At 45.4% G+C, this 20,312-nt stretch overlaps 2 protein-coding genes across 3 annotated transcripts in view; one reads left to right on the forward strand and one right to left on the reverse strand.

The window, feature by feature from the left end:
- Window positions 1-1,481, reverse strand: part of RCAN1 (regulator of calcineurin 1) — a 33,278-nt gene extending 31,797 nt beyond the window's left edge. The window contains exon 1 of the mRNA XM_081002832.1: window positions 585-1,481. Coding sequence (XP_080858958.1) covers window positions 585-890 — 306 coding nt within the window. The 5' untranslated portion in view covers window positions 891-1,481. The remainder of the gene's footprint in view (window positions 1-584) is intronic.
- Window positions 1-20,312, forward strand: part of CLIC6 (chloride intracellular channel 6) — a 120,832-nt gene that overhangs the window by 88,295 nt on the left and 12,225 nt on the right. Inside the window, exon 1 of one of the 2 annotated variants that reach the window (XM_081004440.1) lies at window positions 11,243-12,849. The exons of the other annotated variant lie outside the window; for it this stretch is intronic. Coding sequence (XP_080860566.1) covers window positions 11,416-12,849 — 1,434 coding nt within the window. The 5' untranslated portion in view covers window positions 11,243-11,415. Of the gene's footprint in view, window positions 1-11,242; window positions 12,850-20,312 lie in introns of those variants that run through there. 2 annotated transcript variants of the gene reach the window in all.

Consider the following 20,312-nt stretch of genomic DNA (forward strand, 5'->3'; position numbering starts at 1 on the left):
AGGGGCACAGGGCAGGTGGTGTGCGCCTCCCACACAGCTCTATCCTCCAACACTTCAGCAGCCCTCCCTGGCCCACAGCATCCGCCACCTGAGGCCACTGCCTCATTCTACCCAATGCTAGGGCCGGCCCTGAAAAAAAAAGCAGGGAGGTGAATCCTAGGAATCCTGCATGGGCAGCTGCCCTTTAGATACGCCCCAGGGGCAGCAGGGCACAGCTTCTGCCTTTCACGAAGAGCAAGCACAGGCCGCAAGAGGTCCTGCTATGTAAAACGTTTGCCTAATGAACGACAACTCATTGGAGAGGGCTGGGGGCGCCTTCTTGCAGAACCCCCCTCTGCCTCACATCCCCCCCACCAGAGACCCCGGCGTCGCTCTGCCTTATTTCACCGGTTTGTTTGTTTATTAGCCGTGTTCGCCTCCCGGAGGAGCCAGCCATCCCCGACTGAGAGCCCCTGCCGGCCGCGGGTGGTGCTGGCCGGGAGCGGGCGGGGCCTGCCCTTTCCGGAGCCCTTTCGCCCCCCCACTTCCAAACTCTCCTCTCCCCCCGGCCGGCTTCCAGGAGCCCCCTTCGCCCCCTCACCCACCTTGCAGGGTCCATCGGGGAAGAAGACGGCCAGGGGCAGGTTGCAGGCGATGAGCGCCGTGGGCAGGTCGCGCAGGGACACCGTCTCCATGTCGACGAAGCTCCACTCCGTGTCCCGCTCCTCAGCCTCGCCTTCGTCGTCGTCCTCCTCGTCGCCTTCTGGCTCCGTAATCGTCACGGTCACTCCCGCCGCCGCCGCCTTCTCCTCCTCCTCCTCTCCCGCCGCGGTTTCTGCCGGCTCCTCGCCTTCTTCCGCTTCTCCGGCTCGCGGTCTCTCCCTGCGGCCGCCGCCCCCCCGGTCCTCCATGCCGAGTTGAGGAGAGGAGCCGGGGGCGGGGACGAAGCCCGTCGGGCTCGGGCCTGGCCTGGCTGAGGCGGCGAGTCAGAGGGAGCGACGCCGACCAGCCGCCTCTTGCCGCCACTTCGGCCTTACAGTTTACCCTTTCTCCCTCAGCCCCAGGGGGCTAGATTGGCGACGGTCAACGGCTCAGGGCCCGGCCCTGCGGAGCCAATGAAACACCCGGGCTTTTACTTCAACAGGTGACCCGTCTTGAAGTGCCGTGGCGCTGCGGCAGCCATCTTGGGTTCGGGCAATACCCACATTGCCTCTTCCCCGCCTCGCGTTCCTTCGCCCCCGTTACGGTAAATCTCAAAGTGCCCACTTCGCCTCTTGGCAGGAGGAGCACGGATATAATTTATTCGACGTGGTGCCTGCGCTTGCAAAGAAGCAATTAAAGAATCGCTTTGGAAGGCGAACGGGAAAAGCAGTATAATTCTCTTTTAATCCTCAAAGGATCGCCTTTTCAAGGAATCATAACAGCACCTGAGATTCCAGCCTTCACAGGCCACGTTTTTAATCACAGGCATTGACATGGGTTATTGATCTGATTCCAGGGCAGTCCCACAGATTTGGGTACTTGCACTGCTGTATTCTCACAGCAGGGATCACTGCCTGAGAGCCCTCTCCTCCATAAAATAAAACGAAACAAACCCTTCCACTGCTGTATATGTAACTGACAGCTTGTTGTTTTCTTTCAATATAATTTTTATGCTGGAGTAGCTAAAATGTGACCATGTAGATATTTGTTGGACTCCAACTCCCATCAGCCTCAGTCAGCATGGCTAATAGCCAGGGATGGTAGAAGCTGTAGTCCAGCAACATCTGGAGGTTCACAAATTGGCCCCTATGGTGTTGGCTAGCTTCCCCCAAACTTATGTCACCCAGTCTCCAGGTGTTTTGGACTACAACTCCCATCAGCCCCAGCCAACATACTTGCACTGACAGGGACTTATGGGAGGTGCAGTCCAAAATATCTGGAAGATACCTTGGTTAGGGAAGACTGGTTTAGACTTATTCCTTCCAGTATATTGGAAGGAGTGCTTTTTGGATGGCCGCTTGTTTGTTATAAATAGTTTGTGGATTGAATTTGCATCTCATCCGTTCTCCAAGGAGTTCACAGTGGCGTACATGAGATTCTCACAACAATCCTGAAAGCTGCTAGTTGAGAACTCCAGCAGAAACCTTATCCTATAGCCATAAATAAAAATGTGATGTATAATAAATAAATCAATTATTTATACTTTCAAAACAGAGAAAGGCTAGCTATTTGTTTCTGTGACTACCCCTTTCTCAGCCTACAGCATTAGTACAACTACACCTGACTGCAGGGAAATGAATTTTGTAGAGAGAAAAACACCTGACCTTAAATTACTGTAATATCCAACTTAATAATTTATACTAAAAGATTGGCAGTGTTTATGCCAACAATCACAGCACTACTCCTTGGCTTTTAGTGCAGTTACTGCCAATGAAAGTTTCCTTGAAGATTGTTATGTCCCATACATGCCTGCTCAACTGCAAGGTCTATGGAACGAGCACTTTTACAAGGTTCTGCATTTTGCTGTGAAACACCCTGCCTGTTATCACTAAGCAGGAACCCTCATTATACTGTTTTAGATGCCCGCTAAAACCTTTAATTTTTTTTATTTCAGCAAGCCTACCCAGACATATATGCATCCAAGTTTTAAGGTTTGGTTCCCTTCCCCTCCCCCAATTACCAAACTGGTTTTGAAACTAAAGGAAACTTCATCTTGCTTTGAAGCTCCCTTGACTTTCAAAATCAGTTTGGTATTGGGAGGGGGGAATGGGGGAAAATTGTGAATGACCAGCAGTTCAAAGATACATCTCTGTTTGCACCCCAGGCTTTATTTCATGTCATATAGTCTCTTGAATCTAATTATATTTAATAGCCATATAGCTTTCAGTAACTCTAGAAGCCCATATCCATTTCAATATTTCCAAAAAGCAAATGGATAGCATCACTGCAATGTGAACATAATATCACATGACACAAATCAAATGTTTGTGAAACATTATTGTGCTAGTCTGAAGGTATTATGGCAAAGAATAGCAATTTCTTCTTATTTCTAATTAGGGATCCAAAATGCCAGAGCACAAGAGAGGGACATTAGCAGACTTGTTGCAATCCCAAGATTGTAGAAGTATAAAACACTGATGTGAAAAATTATAATGTGTAGAACCACAAAATGTGGACTGAGCATGCCAGGAGTGCCAGCTTGGCCCTGTTGGGTGCCTGGCATGGCCCTGGCACCAAAATTTGTGGGTGCCTGGCCACTTCATGGGGAGTTTTGTGGGTATTGGGCACCCAGGGCCAGAGGCGGAGGAAGGTGGATACGGTGGGTGAAGTCCACCCCAGGTGTCATCCGGGGTGTGTGTGTGACATAGCCCCCTGCCCCCCCAGGACGCTCACCATGGGTGGCGCACCCCTAGGACACCCCCCCGTATGCTCGATTCGGGCGGTGCACCCCTGGGACACTTGCTGCACCCCCCTGGGATGCTAGCCCTGCCCCCACGGGCGGCTATCCCCACCCCCCGGGTGCATGCCGCTCTGGGTGCCAGAGCAGCTAGCTCCACCACTGCCCAGGGCCCCAGGGAGTTGGCACATATGGAACATGCTACATCTTTTAGTAATATGTATGGCGAGATCCTTAGGTACTGTTGTGCAGAAATACCCCTACTGGACCTCTGTAAGGATTTATATAATAAAAATATTCTCCCAGCCTTTCATAAATATGAAGGATCTGGACCAACAAATTGAATTCTGTCTAATATACAGAAAGATTTGCCCTGAAGTAAACATTGACCTCAAAAACAAATTTATGTGCCTTAAAGCAGACCACTCCCCTCTAGAAGAGCCTAGGTACGCATACACATATAGTCAAGGTGCAATCATGTGATCCTAAGCATGCTGTTGGAAGCAAGTCCTACTGACTTAAAGGGGAATGGTTACAATTTAGGATTGCAGCTTTAGACTGATAAACAACATTCAGATAATTCTGGAGTTATCGAAGGTCACATGCACAAAGAAAAATTGGCAGACAACTGAACTCCCCTATAATAAAAAGGAAACTGGCTAGTCCAAAATAGTAACCAGTGAACAATATTGTTTCTCAGTATCTCAAAATGATGATCAAACACTACCATCTAGTGGTTACTGGTGAAGGAGAAACAGAAACGGTTTACGATACAGCAGCATTCTGTTTTGTTTTAAAATTTATTTGTTGCATTTATATCCCACTTTATCCTCCAAGGAGCTTAAGTGACATACCTGACTTTTGCCCTCCTCACTTTTTCTCCCTCCTGGATTAAGTGGGCCCACAGTGGAAAATTTGTTCCAGGTTTCTTGCATGCACATTTCATTTAGGGCAATTACATGAAAAGTGACTTTGATTTCCAGTGGCATTGTATTCATACAATGCATTTACATATACTGTACGATGAAAAGCAAGCCTACACAAACCCTGAGTGGAGTCCTTAAGATGGTGTCTTGTATGCCTTCTTCCTGGCGCTAAATTCCTTTGGAGCATATCATTGAGACCAAGAGGAGGGTATTTTTGTCTGGGTAGCCTGCCCAGGCTTGCACTCCGGAGACATGGCACACACTTCTGTCCTCCAGCACCTTGCAGCTACTTTCCTTCTCCCAGGATCTGCCATCCTAGGCATCCATGCTGTTCAACATTGTTTCTCACTATCTCGGATAGATGATCAAATCTCCCAAGGCTACACCACACCTTTCCCAGGCTCTGCTCTGTTCCCTCCTTGAGTACTTTCACCTGGTTGGAATATGGCCTATGAGCTTTTTGAGTGACACTTTGGTCAACATCTTTTACCAGCCCTGATTTTATGTTTTGGATTGCTATTTTGTATTTTACTTTGACGTTAGCCATCTTGAGCATCATTGCGGGGGGGGGGGGGCACGATACCAAATGTAACAAATAATGGTTGCGTGGTCTCAGAGCCTTTCACCAGAAGGAGGCAGCTTTCTCTGCCTTGGTATATAAATGCAAAATCCCTTGAACGGTTTAGAAATGTGCCGATAAGCAAAAAGCCATTTAAATAATTATAATGTTAACACCAAATAATGCCTAATGTGCTTGAAATGTTGTGGCGTTCCCTGTTTTTCCTTCTTTCTCCTCCTCCAGCTAGTTCCACTTTCTGCTCATACAAATGCCTTTCTTCCTTCTCCTGATGCTTGTTCCTTTTCAGTGGGATGAATTTAAGCAGCTGTGAAGGGAGCTGATTGTCCCTAATCAGCTTACTGAGGGGGAGCTGAGAACATTATACCCAGATGGCTTTTTTTTTTTGCCTTGCTCCAGTCCCACCCCCTAAGATTTCTAGGTTTAGTTCGGTCAAAGTAGATAGTAAGTAACCAATCATAGCCTGGTGGAATACAGTACCAAACAGACTGAATTTTTAAGGATCCAGTCCTTTGTGGATGAAGTGCCTGGGGGGACCCTTATAGGGTGCAATAGCTCAGTTTTCACTCCCCTTCCTCACTGTACACACACAAGCAATCATTGGATCAGTCCATTATATCACTCAGAGGCACCCCACTCCCCATAATGACTGGATGTGATACCTGCATACACACCCCATGAATGCCTATTTCTGGGGGAAATGAGGCCCACAGAGATTTTTCCATGTGTGGCTGCTGTGCTGTCAGTGCAATGGATCAGACCTATGGAGAATACTAAATAATAATGGCCCATTAAAAACATGTGGTTCCTTATCCTACCCAACAGCCCTATGACCAAGGAAATACACGTAAAAATCTCCAAATAATTTCATATCATTATTTGTATTTATTCTTACATCTCACCCACCCACCCTGGACAATTTTTCTAGCTTTACTATGCCAATTTAATGCCTGTGTAAGTCCTGCTGTCTACACAGAATAGACAAACTTGAATCTGCATTTTTAAAAATGGCAATATTCTGAAGCATGGGGGTGGGGTGGGAACATCTCAGTCTCCTAGGTTTCTCTGCTATGGACCTGAAAGTCAGACTTCTCCAACAAAAGAAACTTCAAAGAGATACTTCAACATGAAACAGGTCAACTAGAATTTATCAGCAGGCTTGATTGCATTTGTTTAGGACTCAGCCAAAACCTGTGCTGTTTCCTTGTCCCATTACATGCATTAAATTAGCATACCAAAGCTTAGAAGATAGCATTATCAGCAGTTAGCCGCGCTTATCTTGTACACATTTTAGCTTTGCATAGAAATAGCAGGGACTGTACTACTTGACTTTCATGGCTTTTTGACCCCAAAGTTTACATTTCTTTCTGTGTATGTGTGCATCTGTTGACTGAGGATGAACTGTGATGCATCTGATGAAGTCTATTCCAATCCTTGTTAACTTAGGCCACAATAAGTATGTCTGTCTTTAAGGTGTTGCTAGTCTTTAAAACTGTTTGTTGCTTTTGTAACCTAATTGAAGTCATTTCCTGATATCATTTAACCAGTTATGCTCCGAAAGGCTCAAATGGTAAAATGAATATGCTTTCCTTTTTATCCAGAAATACTAAAATGCTTCCACATTTTAGCTGTCATTCCTAATACATTTGTAACCTCAAGGGTTGATTACTGTCATGTACCGGTACTTTATGTGGGGTTGCCCTTGTTTCTGGTCTGGAAGCTTCAACTAGTGCGGATCACAGCAGCCAGTCTGCTCACAGGAACAGATTACAGTACTGGCTGCCAATTTGCTGCCAGGCCAGATTCAAGGTACTGGGGTGAATTCACCAAGCCCAAAACAACTTAGGACCAAAGTACCTTAAAGACCATCTGTTTCTCCACCTCATTCACAAAGATCCTCTAATGGTGCGCTTCTGGTGGTTTTCCATGCTCCTGTGATTTGGTTGGCCTTTACTAGGGACCCTCCCTTCTTTCAGGTGTCTTTTGAAAACTATACTGTTTAGACAGGCCTTTGTAATATTAATTTTATTTTTAAGCCATTTATTGATGATTTATTGACATGTTAATGATGCACCTGTGGATGCTCTTGTTGATATTTTTCTCATGTGTTGTATAGCACCTTGATTTTTAAAAAATAAAAGTGCATATTATAAATATGTGATTAATTTAATTTAATTAATTAAAAGCTGGCTGATCCTCAGTATTGTCCATTTCTCAAGATTTCCCAGCCCTATTTGGATGTATCATGGATTGAACACAGGGCATTTCTGCATACAATGCACATGATCTGCCAAAGCTACAGTTTTTCACTTGCAGGGTTACACACAGAATCTCAGTAGCAACAGTGGAACTATACAAGTTGCATTCCATTCATAACCTTTATCCTGCTATCAGAATACTGAGTTGCCAACAGCAGCAGATCAGCCTGGAGGAAAGTTGTGTGTATCTCCTGCAATAGTATCTTGCTGCTCTCTCTCCACCCGCTACCAAAGCTCTTAGTTTGACATTTCCATATGGCATCACATTATTCACAGGATATCCACAGGCATCACATTATTCACAGGATCATGCAATGAAGCACTTTAAAGCCCCACTAGTTTCCATAAGAGATAGTTAACAACATGCTTAACTTCTTGCTCAAATAAGTGGGACCTTAAAATTAACTCTTAACTTTGACTGGATTATAAAACCCAAATCACCGCTGTGAAAAGTCATTAACTGACCTCTACGAGACTGATGTCAGTATCAATGTCCTACATTCTTCTCCTTGGTACAAAGGTAATTTTTAAACTGCCTTCAAATATCACTCTGGCTGACTCTTAACAAGTATTTGTAAAGCTAATCTATTGTTTCATGAAAGAAAAACTGAACTTCATAAGCAAATACCGTTAATCAGTGCAAGATTATGTGAGTTTGCCCTTGAAATCCCCTCTCTCATTTGATGCCTACTTCTCTGCTGGTTACAATTGCCATATTTTTCTAGAGGCATTGAACAGTTGGGGTTTTATGTTCTATGTTTGATTTTGGACCAGTTACGAATTCCTTGCATTTAAGTAGCTGTATTAATATCCTGGGAATCACTTATAAGGTAGTGAGGTCAAGTCTGTGGCTTTTCATGTTCCCTGTCAATATTATTGACAAGAGTAGTGTGAGGTACTCAGATAACAGAATAGTTAAAAACATAGGACTTAACAAATCACATTGTTAATAAACATGTAGCTAGAATAAAGTTTAATGATCACTATGTGTGTGCATTTCACAACTTTAATTTTTTTGCTCAGCAATGCCATGGTACCATTCTGGTCCATTGGCACCCATCTGTCTCGGGAGACGATGGAGGTGTGTGCCTTTGGGGGTAAGGTCAAGCTGTTCAAAGTTTACAGCACCTGCTGTGGCTGTGGGAGAGACATACTTCGTTGTAGCTGGGGCAGATGAAGGCATCCATTTCTGCTGCTGCAGATGTACCAGTGTGGTGTAGTGGTTAAGAGCGGTAGTCTCGTAATCTGGGGAACCGGGTTTGAGTCTCCGCTCCTCCACATGCAGCTGCTGGGTGACCTTGGGCCAGTCACACTTCTTTGAAGTCTCTCAGCCCCACTCACCTCACAGAGTGTTTGTTGTGGGGGAGGAAGGGAAAGGATAATGTTAGCCGCTTTGAGACTCCTTAAAGGGAGTGAAAGGCAGGATATCAAATCCAAACTCTTCTTCTTCTACTACTATAATAAAAAATTTAAGGTCTTATATATATAATAAATGTTCATAAATGTACCAGCCAAGCACAAACATAGATATGTGGACCACATGTCTGGAGCAGCACAGGAAGACCGTCCTGAAACCATTTTGACTCTCAAACTGACCAAATGTTTTCTCTGCAAGGAGGGAGGGCAGGAATTGGTAATCACCATTTCAAAGGAATGGGCAGATTATCAGATAACCTGGCAGACAGGAAAAACAACAACATTCAAATTTCTGTTGTAGACCACCTTTTCTGTGATGTGGGTATGGTCTTGGGTTACACCCCTTCTGTGATAACAGGGTGCTGCACAAGATGGACCATTGGCCTGATCCAAAGGCTCTTTGGAGGAAGAACTAGGAAACATCAGCACTGTGGTTGCAATTGCTACCATCACCAGATCTTACACTATGTAAAGCTATACTTTACAAAAGGTGCCACTAGACTCCATTTTTATTGCCAAGGAGAGGAGGGAATTGGATGGGGAAAGGTGGAAGGAATATGCAGTATGTCAGATTCAAGCTAGAAATAAGTGTGCCCATCTTAAGAACATGTCCAGCACCCCAGAATTTCAGTGGCTAAACCTTGCTCAGTGATACACTGAGAAAGTGGCCCTCAAACAATATGAAGTTTCCTTTCACACAGACAATTCAAAGTTTCCTTTCATATGATTTATTTACCCTGACAGTAGGTTTTGTGTTCCTCATTGTTTCTCACATTGTAAACCTTATAAACCTTCACATTCCGAGGGGGGAGGGAGACTTTATTTCAGATCCCTGGTATTGGGAATAGTAATCCCTTTAACCCCAAACTGCTGTAAATCAACACATCAAAGGTTAGGTGCAGTCTTTACTGCCAAAATATCACCTGAGTATTTGGATAGGTTCCATGCCCACAAAATCAGAGTTGTAGTGATTAAAGGGCTAAAGCAAAGGAGTATTTCGTATGTCAGAACTTGAGTTCTTTTGCTTATGGCGATAGCAATAAAACAGAAGTCTGACAGCATAATCCTAGACATATTTACTTAGAAGTATATCCCATTGAATTCAGTGGAGCTTATTCCTTGGGGAGTATAATGAGTATAAGGTGAGTATAAACACATTTTTAGGGAGTAAGCCTCAATGAAACATAAAATGCTGCCTTATACCAGATCAAATCATTAGTCTACCTAGCCCAGAATTGTCTATTCTATTCTGATTCACCAGCTTTCTGGAGCCTAAGGCAAAAGTCTTGCCCAGGGGTCAGCAAACTTTTTCAGCAGGGGGGCGGTCCACTGTCCCTCAGACCTTGTGGGGGGCCACACTATATTTTTGGGGAAAAAATAAAAATGAATGAATTCCTATGCCCCACAAATAACCCAAAGATGCATTTTAAATAAAAGGACACATTCTACATGTAAAAACATGCTAATTCTCGGACCGTCTGCGGGCTGGATTTAGAAGGTGATTGGGCCAGATCTGGCCCCCAGGCCTTAGTTTGCCTACCCATGGTCTTGCCCATCACTTGCCACCTGATCACTGAACAAAGAACAAACCTGGAGATGCCAGGGATTGAAACAGACCTTCTGCATGCCAGTTATGTGTTCTATCATGGTCCCTCTCCCTTCTGAATAAGTGTATCTGGAACTGCACTGTAAGGACTCCACCAAAAAAGGGAAGAAAAAAAAAGATTGCCACTAGGTCCATGTTCACCCGAGTGACACAGTAAATAATGTGAAGAATCCTAGGCAGTAAATTACGGTAGTTTCTGATGTGCCAAAGTGGGTGCATAAGAACATTGCTTAGTTGATCCCAAGTTCATTCACAATCTGGATGTCGCCATCACTAACACAGCCAGAACCACCATCACAGTAAAAGGCACCCAACTGGTTTGCTGTGAGAAACTGCATGCGCAGAGAACTGGAAATTCTGAACATGTTATTCCATTTTACTGCTAGTGTGTGTTGGTCCTGCTTTGTAAACTCCTGCCCGCTTTGAACCATAAGGCATTTCAGAAACTGGCCAACAGTGGCAGTGGGTTGAGTTGCGTGTACTTGCAACACTGTCACAAAGCTGCCCGGCATGGGTTGGGCTGGCGGCACAGTGAAGTGCACACTGCATCGTGTGTTGAGTGTGCACTGAAATTCATATACCCATGCAAGGGCTGTCCAGCCAGCCTTCAGAACATGCCATGTAAATTGTTCCTCTAATCTAGTTTCAATAGGGTAAAATCCCACCTTTAACAGTTTGGGGCTTTACAAAATCAACTAGACACAGAGAAATAACAACAAAGCAAAAGAAGGAGCAAGGGTGTAGATGGAGCTCTCTGCAGAAAAAAGCCCAGGCATCCCTGAGCCCCTGTCCCAGTTTTGCCCATCTGTTTCCTTTTGTTCTTAGCCTCTTGCCACCTGTTCTCCTGTCTCTCCCTTTTGGCCTCTTTTCTCTCAATATTGTCCGATGCCCTACTCTGAATTCCCCTACACTTTGCACCGCTGGCAGCTTCCCCTTAGATGTCCAGGCCGACCCTGTTACTCCCATCGTCCTCCTAATTTCTCTTAGTCCGGGGAGCAAAACCCTCTTGGCAGGCGAGGCAAGAAAGGTGAGGGCTCAACTGTTGCGCTTGAGCATGCGCGCACCGCTCCGGCGTGCTCCCTGATGGGGAGTCGAGAATGTGACCCTTGTCGCTGGCCAAGTCCCAGACTTAATCCGACTGTGTGAGCGCAGGGAGGAGGGCACAGTCGCCATAGCGGGAGCGGGAGCTGCGTGAGAGCCGAGGCGCCCTTGGTCCGCAGGGACGCGCACCTGTCACCTGCAATCAAGAACGCCCTTTCCCTGAGGAGGTCGGCATGGCCGAGGCGCAGGGGCAGCTCGAGGCAGCTCTGGCCCCGGATGCCGAAGAAGAAGCGCGGCAGAAAGGCGGGAAAGAGAACGGAGCAGTGGAGGAGGATGAGAGGGGAGAGGAGGACACGGAGGAGCCCCCGGCCTCCACCTCCGCGGAGGACGAAGCTCCGCGCGTAACGCCTGAGGAGAAAGCCCGCGAAGAGGAAGGCGAGAGCCACGAGACGGGAGAAAGCAGCCTCAGCAGCCAGCAAAGCCGCGAAGATGGAGAGGCGCCCCCCAGTCCTGAGGGAGAGGAGGGCGGGGAGGCAAGTCCGGCCGGACGCCCTGCAGAGCGGGACGAAACGCGGGCGGCTGCGGGCGCCGCCGGCGAGGAAAAGACTGAGGGGGGCCGAGAAGCTGAGGAGGCAGCAGTTCCCGCGGCGTCGCCACAAGAAGAGGGGGAGCCGGGCGAGAGTCGGGGGGCGAGTGAAGAGGAGCCAGTGGACGGAGAAAGGAATCCTGAAGGAGAGGAGCCCCCACAAGAGGCGGAGCCAGGCGAGAGTCGGGGGGCGCCAGTGAACGAGGAAAGGAGTCCTGAAGGAGAAGCGTCGCCGGAACAAGAGGGGGAGCAGCCGGGGGAGACTCGGGGGGCGAGCGAAGAGAAGCCGGTCGACGGAGAAGAGACCCGCGAAGGAGAGGAGCCCCCACAACAAGAAGGGGAGTCACTCCACACCAGGGGGCCGAGTGAAGAGGGGCCGGTCGAGGGGAGCTCTGAAGGAGAGGAGCCCCCACAACAAGAGGGGGAGACGGGCCAGAGTCGGGGCGCGAGTGAGGAGCAGCCGGTGGTCGGAGAGGGAGGGGAGTCCGTGACAGGAGAGAGCGAGCAGGAAGAGGAAAAGCGCGGCGGAGATGCAAGAGAAGAGACGAGCGAAGAAGCGCGCGAAAAAGAAAAGCTCGACGGAGAGGCTGAGGCGGCTGAGGCCGAGTTGGGAGAGCAGCGGGAACCTCCGGAGGCTCCCGCGGGAGAAGAAGAGACTGTGAGGGAAGAGAGGGAAGCCCCAAGCGGAGAAATTCCCGCTGAGGGGGAACTGGATGCTGGAGGAGGAGAAGCGCCCGAGGAAACCCCGGCAGATGAAGAAGAAGAAGATGCGCGCGCGGAGGAAAGCGAAGCCCCGGGAAACCTCGAGGCGGGCGCCCAGGAGGAGGAGGAGGAGGCTCCCCCGGCCTCGGGAGCGGCGGAGCCGGCGCGAGAGGATGCTGATGAACGCACCAACCACCTGCAGGACGATTCCGCGGAGGGAGCCGTCGAAGGGGCCGCGGAGGCCGGGGATGTGCTCGGGGTGAATGGCATGCAGGGAAAGGAGGAGGAGGAGGAGGAGGAAGCGGCGGCAGAAGAGCAGATCCCGCTCGCCGCGCCGGTGGAAGAGGCGCAAGAGCATGACATCTCCCTCTTCGTAAAGGTAAGGGCACATTCGCCTGGAAAGCGAGCTGGTTGTGAGGCGAAGTGCGCTTAGAGGCAGGATCGCCACCTGAATAGGGGTAGTTAAGGCAGGATTTCCAATAGTTGCTTTGAAATGCAGTCCAAGACTTTGCGCACAAATCGACAGCTTTGGGCTTCGCACCTGCTGTTCCCTAGCTCCCTCTCATGCTGGTGGCCATGGCTTAGAATCCCACTACACATGCACTGGAAAATTTACCCTTGCGAGTGCAACAGGGTGATTTACAGTAAGTTAAATCATCATTTCTGAAGTGATCCGGAGTATTGCTTCCATCGCTCCTCCTGATCAAGAAGAGAGAAAGCAAACATTTTGGAACAATTTCTCTCTGTGAGCTTGGCAGAGCTCTGAATCTTCCTAAGAGCGCTCACAAACTTTCCCTCCAACAGAAATTACCTTTAAAAGCCTATGTGTTTCCCAGAGGTTGCCACTACATATGGTAAATTGCCTCAACATATTGTATACAAGATTTCATTGCAGATATAAGCTACATAGATCCTCTGGCTATTATAAAGTACATTGGCTAAGCTAGTGCTGTTTAAAACAGCCAGATGAAAATCCAGTTTTACTAAGATGATTTGGGTATTAAAGTCAGAGATAAATCTACTTTTGACTTCACGATTAAATAGGGACATGCTATGAAGCTGCATCATGCTCAAAAAAGTAATGCTTTCCTTACAAATTGTAGAATTGACAAATGATATGTATCACACTGCCAGCAAGAAGTAGAAGAGTACAGTAATAAGATACATTACACATACTTTGAACTTTCCTCACCTCACTCTGAATGTGTTGGTGGGTTTTTTAAGTGAAAAGGCATTCAGGTTTGGGGTATATCATTTGTGTACTGAACTTTATGGCTTTTGCTGATACTGTAGTTATAGTATCTAAGTTCCTTGCATTTTCTAAAGTTAGGACAAGCACATCTTTTTTGAAGTACAATGGGGTATACTTTCAGAAGCTGTTGAGACATATGTATGTATGTATGTATGTATGTATGACATATGTATGGGGAAATCAAATCATGAGTAATAAGATCCACTACAGACAACTGAAAAATCACACATTGCATTCATTTATTTACCCACAAATCCCCCCAAGTTCTGGGGCCTGTACATGCATGACAACTTGAAAGTTTAGGTATCCTGGTATGGACAGTGCAGAAGTTGCAGACAAAACAAGTCAAGTTTAGAGCTTGCCATGTTACATCTTAGAGCCATACAAAGCATTCAAGTGACTGAAAAAGCATGCAGATTTCTGGTTATGATTGTGTAAACTATTTATTTCATTTTAAAACCACCCTTCATCAATTAAGATCCCAGGCTTGTTTACAATATATCTAATTAAAACAACAAAATTGAATATAGCAAAACCAAAACATTAATAAACACTAAAATAAAACCCAGGGTCTGTACATTAATTTAGTGCTATAATGATGGGTAGGGATAGGGATTTACAATATAATTTGTAATTTACAATTTGTAAGATTTGTCTGTTTCTTTTTCTTCCTCCAATGTGACATATGGGGTAGCGCTATACATTAAACCCATATTCAAGGGGCAATAAAACAAATACAGTGGTACCTCGGGTTACAGACGCTTCAGGTTACAGACTCTGCTAACCCAGAAATAGTACCTCGGGTTAAGAACTTTGCTTCAGGATGAGAACAGAAATTGTGTGGCGGAGCGGCAGCGGGAGGCCCCATTAGCTAAAGTGGTGTCTCAGGTTAAGAACAGTTTCAGGTTAAGAACGGGACCTCCAGAACGAATTAAGTTCTTAACCCGAGATACCACTGTAAATGGCTAGAGCAGAGAAATTAAAGCAGTGAAACTGTGGGGATAGGTGTGCCTAACTCTTTCCTCACCCACTGCTTCTCTGCTCAATATTATTCCCCGCCCCCACAATTTCCCAACAGAGGGTTTCCTTATGTATGTAACCTATCATTAGGCCTTTAAGGTTTTCAGCAAAATTCAAATGAGTGGTGCAGGGCCAACTCAGGTATAAGATGCAGGGAGGGAGCAGCTGCAATATTTTATTATTTGTTTATTTGTTGAAAGTTGAATAGTAGCATCCTGCCTCAGATGCAGTGGATGGGGCTGTCCTATTACCAGTGTGGCGATAAGATTCAACTGTCAGTCTGTTTGGCTACTGTACATGGAATAGCAGCTGGGGTGCTATTTGTTCCACATTTCAGGTGGCACAATGTCTTGGCAGCCCTGTGGTGGTGCTTACTGTCATCCCAGATCTGGAAAAAGATAGGCATAAAAAGGAGGTTCAGGGCTACAAAGGGAACCTTTTCCAGCTCAAAGGCCGCATTCCTTTGTGGGAAAACCTATGAGGGCTGGATGCCAGTGATGGGTAAGGTCCAGAAGCAAAAGTGGATGGCGCTCTGGGGCAAAAGTGGGTGGAACAATAGCTGCATCTACTTTTGTATAGTAAGCGGCATTCCAGCAACACACAAGTCAGATGTTTCTATACACACTTCCCTCCAGGCCAGCAAAAGGCATTACCACAGTCCAAGAATTCCCTCCAGCTGCAGCCAGGCAAAAGCACTTGCAGAAGGTGTGGAGAAAGGCTGGGGAAGGATGTAGCCTGGGGAGAGGGCCTATGCAGCCTGAGAACTGAAATCCAGAAAGACAGGTTTGGAGAGTTGCAATTTGGCCGCTGGGCCTGATGTTCGCCACCCCTGTTCCACATTCTGCATCCCTGAAAATATGGATAAACTGCTTATGAAAGGTTAAAATAAACTGGCAGATATATGCTTCTGCAGGGAATCTTGTAAATATACACGCTCATGCCATTAAAGGAGACTGCAGTTAATAGGGAAATGTATACAGAGTCACTCAGAGTTTATACTTTATTATGAACATTTGTTGATCTGTGAGAGGAGTAACTTGCCTAAACTCATGAGTGCCTGTTAAGCACTGGTACTGCTCGTCATGATTCTTTGGTCTATTTTGGCTTTGGTTATTTGCACTTGATGTTCAGGTTTTTGGGTAGCAATTCTTTTTATGCAACCGTGTTCAGCAGAAATATTTATGAGAAAAGAATAAGAGTGCAAGAAAAATCCAGCCACAACATTAAAAAAATGGGCCAATTTCACTCTGCCTGCTTTAATTTTTTTAGGTATGGGTATTTCCCAAAGAAGAAGATAACCCAATACCCTGTCCTTTATACAGCTATCCAAATAAGTTTTTAAACTGGTGAAGTCCTTTGCCTCCACAATTGCTCTAGTGAGATTATTGTTCTGGCCTCTTCATCTATGTATCTATCCAGTTCAGTTAAAACTCATATCCAGTCCAAACTTTCATGTAAATTGACCTCGAACTTTATTAGCAAACAACTTATAAATGTAGATGACCAAATACTTTGCTTTAGAAGAATGGTCAAACCCAAATGAGATAAAAGTATGGCTCAGGTGAAAAGATAATGCAAGGTTAGGCCCTCAAGGCCAGAGGGAGGCTTTCCCTCTTCTCAGGAGAATGTTCTAAACAGGATTATACACTGTATTCCAAATACTTGATCTGTTTCTAACAGATCAATATGAGAAATTGTAAGCAATTCTAAATATGGAGATTAGGGGCCAATATAATAAAATTTCCTATTGGGACTGAGCCATTATTTCAATGTATTACAATGCTAATAATAGAAACTCTTTGATTTTTCAGCCTAAGTTAATTAATCATAGAATTAATGAGGTTCATCTAGTCCAACTCCATGCAGTGCAGGAATCTTTTTGCCCAACATGGAGCTTGAACCCACAATCCTAAGATGAAGTCTCATGCTTTGCCAACTGAGCTATACCACCAAGTCATCTTCTAGTGTGCCCACAGCCTTTTTAAACCTCTCTTTTAAACCATATATAATTTCCACGGTTCTCCTCCTCTCTGGCGGAAAATAGCTCTATCAAACTGTTGTTTTTCATTTTCATCTGTTACAGCACTAACATTCGATGTAAGTTTTTTAAAAAGTCAATGCACTTGGTCTTTGCCTTATTAAGCAAGTGTTTCCTTAAGTGAAATGAGAAAGTCCCTTTGCTACTAAAGAAGTTCAGGGAAGTTCAGATAAGCTTGCATGCTTATCCATAGCAAAGCAGATCCTCTGAGGTTTGCTTAAGGTAAATGGATTTTTTTTTTAATGCAAAACCAGGACACTACTATGGGAGCAGCAGAACATTTGCTAATGCTCTGAGAGCAGGGGAAACCCATCTTCTCCATTGTGAGACTGTGGCAACAGAGTGCAGTTGATTTTAAGCCATAGGGATTGAGACGTATACTTTGTCGGTTTGGGAAGAAGGTTGCTTGCAGCCTCTGTTTGTGGGGAAATGGCAGGAACTCATAAATGACTCCTTTAACCAGAACTGAACTACAATAAAATGTTTCAAGTGGCATACTCCATTGGCAGTTTAGTGCTTTAAATCTATGGAATTTAATTTGCAAGCACCCTTCTCCTGCTTGCTTTATTGATGGAATCACCAATCTTTCTAGGTCATTGGGCATCTTTTTAATTTTTGAATGAGTGCTGTGGGCATCCCCCTCCCCTGAATCAGCCCCAACCTGAGAGAAAGAAAGCATGTGTACAGAAACACCCCTTTTCCAAGTGAACTGGTTAACAGATCCAGTAGAATGAATCTGAGCTTTTAAAAGCACAAAGAGCTGAATGATGAAGCGGGAAAGAGTGTCCCTGATTCAACTTCCTGCTTCAGCTCTATGTACTTTTCGAGGAAGAAAAGGGTAATCACATTCACCATCACATGAACAAAGGGGGCAGTGAGTGGGGGGGTCAGCCAGAGGCTTCATATGCAGCATTGCTTCTGCTGGCACTACACTAATGACCCCTGCTTGTCATTTATTAAGGAAGGGTTCATACACGGTCACCATCAGTGACTTGCACTGCAGCCCTAATGATATCTACTCAGATGCTTACTCCCAGATAAGTAGAACTGGGATTGCATCCCTTGTTATTTTAAATGGAAGTTGAATAAAATGTAAAGAAAACTCATCTGTTTGTGGAAGGGTCATAGTAGTGGAGCACTTGTCCGACAGGAAAAATGATCTAGGTTCAGTCCATGGCATCTTCAGGTAGAGCTGGGGAAGCCCTGAGTCCAAAACCCTGGAGAGCTACAACCAGTCCGTGTAGCTGATACTGAAATGGAGGGACAAATGGTCTCACTTGGTATACAGACACATTCAATGTATCCAGATTACTATGAATTTACTTTGGATCTTGGAAAAATTATGTTGATCACCATAATTTCTTAAATTACTCAAAAGTATTATATTTAGAACTTGGAATGGAGTTCATGAATTTTTTGTGTGAAAAACATATCAAAAAAGATTTCTTTATTACTCAACTCATCTTTTTTAGCAGCTTTTTAAATAGAGAAGGCAGAAAACATATGGTTCTATAATGCAGCTTAGGAAAAGCTGGAATTATGAATTCCTTTCATAACTCTTCAAGTGACTGTGTTATTAAGCCCCTGTGGCTGGTTCCTATAGCTTGCTAACTTGCTTTATTTATTTATTTATTTATTTGGTTGGTGTCCAGTGCTGCAACTGATTGAGTGGAAAGACTTCTGCTCATGTAATATGACTACCTTCTTCATCACCTTCTCCTTGCAGCCTTCTGCACATCTTCAAAATCTGCTCTGTCCTTTCAGCTCCCTTGGTTGCCTTCATGATGCCACACACTATCACTTCTTCCATCACAACATTCCTTCCACTCTTCTTTCTGCCTATGTCCTTTTTCCCAGGTCACTGGAACTGAACTTCCACTATTGATCCCAGGGGAGAGGGGCTACCAGCTCCACAGTAGCGAGTGGCCAGAGAGATTTGGGGCGCAGGCGGGGGGGGGGGGAGGTTGAGAGCAGTAGGCCATCACTATAGAACCATGCAGCCCTATTCCAGTCACTAATGTCTGATGATCTGAGGGAATCACACAGCTCTTGTTCTTAGAACCAAGTTATTTTGAGTTGTGTTGTAGCATGTGAAGGTTATCTGATTTTAGTGCTGATAATAAAATCCCATGATGTGATAAAGTACTGTATACATTTCCATTTGCTAATGTTTGTTTCTGTACTGATGAAAGAGTGAAGAGATTATGTGCCAATAGATTACCAAATGATCATTTCAGCTGCTAGTTATGTAGCTTGTTTTTCGTATGTGGTGCTCCTGGGAATAATAACTGCAACTCCAATTCAAAGTCACAGTTGTTTCTTTCCAACAGAGCTTGGGTCCTGCCCTATGACAGGTGCTACACAAGACATTAATGCTGCTGTACAGGAGGCTGCCTTCTGTTGTGACTTGACATCCAAGAAACAGCCAAGAATATAGGCAGGAATACTCTTATGAATGTGAGGACCTACCTCTAGACTATATTCAGTAACAATGAAGAAGAGAGTTCCCCTATGAAAATACTTACAGAGGGTAATAATCTGATAAATGTCACTTGTACCATGCCCACAAATTTCAGCCAGTTAGTAGTTACTGTTTTCCTTCTAGAAAGAAAAAAAATCACATGTGGCATAAAATGCCCCAGAAATGCATTGAGTTTTGCCATTTACTATATTTACTATTTTTTTACTATACCTGCCAATGTTAGTGGATTAGGATTGTAACAACACCTCATCATTTTTTCATAGGAGAATGATGAGGCAATGATAAAGAAACTGTATGAAGCATCATTAGGTTGTTTTGGGGACATCCATAGAACCATATAATTATAGTGTTAGAAGCGACCCAACCCCCTGCAATGCAGGACTCTCAGCTGAAGCATCCATGACAGATGGCCACCCAACCTCTGCCTTAAAACTTCTAATGAAGGAGAGCGCACCACCTTCCAACCCTGGTGGACCCTGCTGGGGCTCATGAACACCAGGAAAAGGCCAAGTATGTTAGGTTCTGACACCAACGCTGTGTGGTGGGGTACCTGTAATGGTTCTGAGAAGAGAGGTGTTGGCAGTCTGCTATATTTGTGCTTGGCCTGGCTCTTTCTGCAAAGTGCTCATTCTTTTCACCATGACCATTTCACCATAGTTTTCAAGAGCACAGTTGACACCACTGTGCTAAGTGCATGAGGGCGAAGAAGAAGAAGAAGAAAAAGAAAGAGAGAGAGAGAGAGAGAGAGAGAGAGAGAGAGAGAGAGAGAGAGAGATGCCCATGCCAAGTGCTGTGTAATTTATATGCTTATGTAGGGGTGCTGCAGTTGAGTTCAGGGTTAATTGGATGCCATGGCGGAATGGAGTGGGAAAAGCAGGGCAGTATGTTTGGCTCTCCATTGAGTCCACCACTTTTGCTTGTATAATATTGCAGATATTGCAGAAATGTTGCATGACATGAAGTGTTGCTGTTCTGAGTTCAAGCCAACAAGCCATGCCCTCCAGCAGGTCATTCCCAGCCTGGCTATGCATTTTTCTTTTACAAATCGAC

This window comes from Podarcis pityusensis, assembly GCF_964106645.2.
Source record: "Podarcis pityusensis genome assembly, chromosome: 4".
Classification (NCBI taxonomy): domain Eukaryota; kingdom Metazoa; phylum Chordata; class Lepidosauria; order Squamata; family Lacertidae; genus Podarcis; species Podarcis pityusensis.